The following is a 1,545-nucleotide window of genomic DNA, read 5'->3' on the forward strand; positions in this document are numbered from 1 at the left end:
ACACCATCCCCCTTCTCTTCGACTCAGCCCAGCTCATCAGGATGCAAATGATTGACAGTCGCATTGTCATGGCGATAACCTCGAGTCTGCGGTAGTATATATTACAGGAGTCATTTGCAAGTTTCTGTTCTTTAGTTAGTATTAGCAACAGCGATGATGATTTTTTTATGGCTCTCCTCCTGTCTTGAAGCCATGATTGAGACTAGTTCTCTTTACAGAGTGCTCACTGGTGCTAGGCGTACTTGTCAGCCCTTTCTGTATGTTATATTTCTTCCTTGTCATAACCCATGAGGTGGCTATTGTTACAATCTCCATCTAAACACGAGAAAACAGGCCTGGGGAGCTTCAGTAGGTTGCCAAGGGTCACACCGTGAGTGATTCGAATCTTGTTTTTACTGGCTCCAAAGCCAGGTTCTTCACCAGTCACTAAATGAGGGCCACTTGCTCTTGTTGTTTGGGTTACTAGAACTGTAAAGTAGGAGTTAAGGTCCTGGGAACATTTGAGCACTTCCCAATCCTGGCGAATTCAACCTCTTCTGTGGTCTGAGGTGGGTGAGGCAGGGGTCCTGCCCCCATTTCACAGATGAGGACTCTAAGGAGCCAGACAAGCAGTGTACTTGCTCAGGGCTACACAGCTGATGTTGGGCTGGAAATTGAATGACAGTCTTTTGAAAACACACTCCGGCTTTTTACCCTGTGCTTCAGCTTGCTATCTGACCACCTTAGTTGACCTTCAGCCCAGCACTTAATTGTAAGGTTAACTCTGTTTCCTCATCTTTTAAATAGGAGCAGAACAACCTGTCTCTCACTTGTTAGAGATTATAGAGGATTAGCTAGGACTGCATCTTTTAAAAATTCTTGGAGGGGCGCCTGGGTGGCTCAGCTGGTTGAGCTTCTCACTTCCTGATTTTGACTCAGGTCGTGATATGAGGGTCACGAGATCGAGCCCTGTGTAGGGCTCTGTGCTCATGGGGGAGTCTGCTGGAGATTCTTTCCCTCTCCCTCTGCCCCTCCTCCGCTCTAAGATAAATAAATAAATCCTTAAGAAAGTAAAAATTCTTGGAGATACACACCATTTAAATACAGACCTATTTAGTCATCGTTGGGCTTTATGATAGGAAATAGTACTCTTTTATTGAAGATTTACTCACATATAAATCTTTATTTTTGATATTCTGGTAAAAGTATTTGTTTGGTAACTGAAATGGAAGTTGAAGATCATGAGATTTTTTTTTCCCCTGCACATACTGAGTCAGTGTTTTCTAGAGTCATCATCGCTAACCTCAGCTTTTCTGGGTTGCTTTGAGGTTGCAGCTGCTCCCTGGTGGTTACCTGTTAAAGGCGCTAACTGGAGACACCCAGAAGGGCCCGACTCCACTGTTCTCCACAGGTGAGGCTGGTGGCTCTTTCCCCAGTGGACATGTTTAATTGCCGCATAGATTCCTGTGTGTTGAAAAGGAACTCAGTGGCCATCTTCAACTGTAAAAGGGTGAAAATGACGCACTCGAATTGGTTGATAGGAAAATAAAATAGTAGGAAAGAGTG

At 44.5% G+C, this 1,545-nt stretch overlaps 1 protein-coding gene across 3 annotated transcripts in view; it reads left to right on the forward strand.

The window, feature by feature from the left end:
* SUMF1 (sulfatase modifying factor 1) overlaps nucleotides 1-1,545 on the forward strand; it is an 89,515-nt gene that overhangs the window by 42,493 nt on the left and 45,477 nt on the right. For all 3 annotated transcript variants that reach the window (XM_040628532.1, XM_040628533.1, XM_008697942.2), the window contains exon 4: nucleotides 1,308-1,390. In XM_040628532.1, the coding sequence (XP_040484466.1) occupies nucleotides 1,308-1,390 (83 nt within the window). The remainder of the gene's footprint in view (nucleotides 1-1,307; nucleotides 1,391-1,545) is intronic.

This window comes from Ursus maritimus, unplaced genomic scaffold (assembly GCF_017311325.1).
Source record: "Ursus maritimus isolate PB19 unplaced genomic scaffold, ASM1731132v1 scaffold_14, whole genome shotgun sequence".
NCBI lineage: Eukaryota > Metazoa > Chordata > Mammalia > Carnivora > Ursidae > Ursus > Ursus maritimus.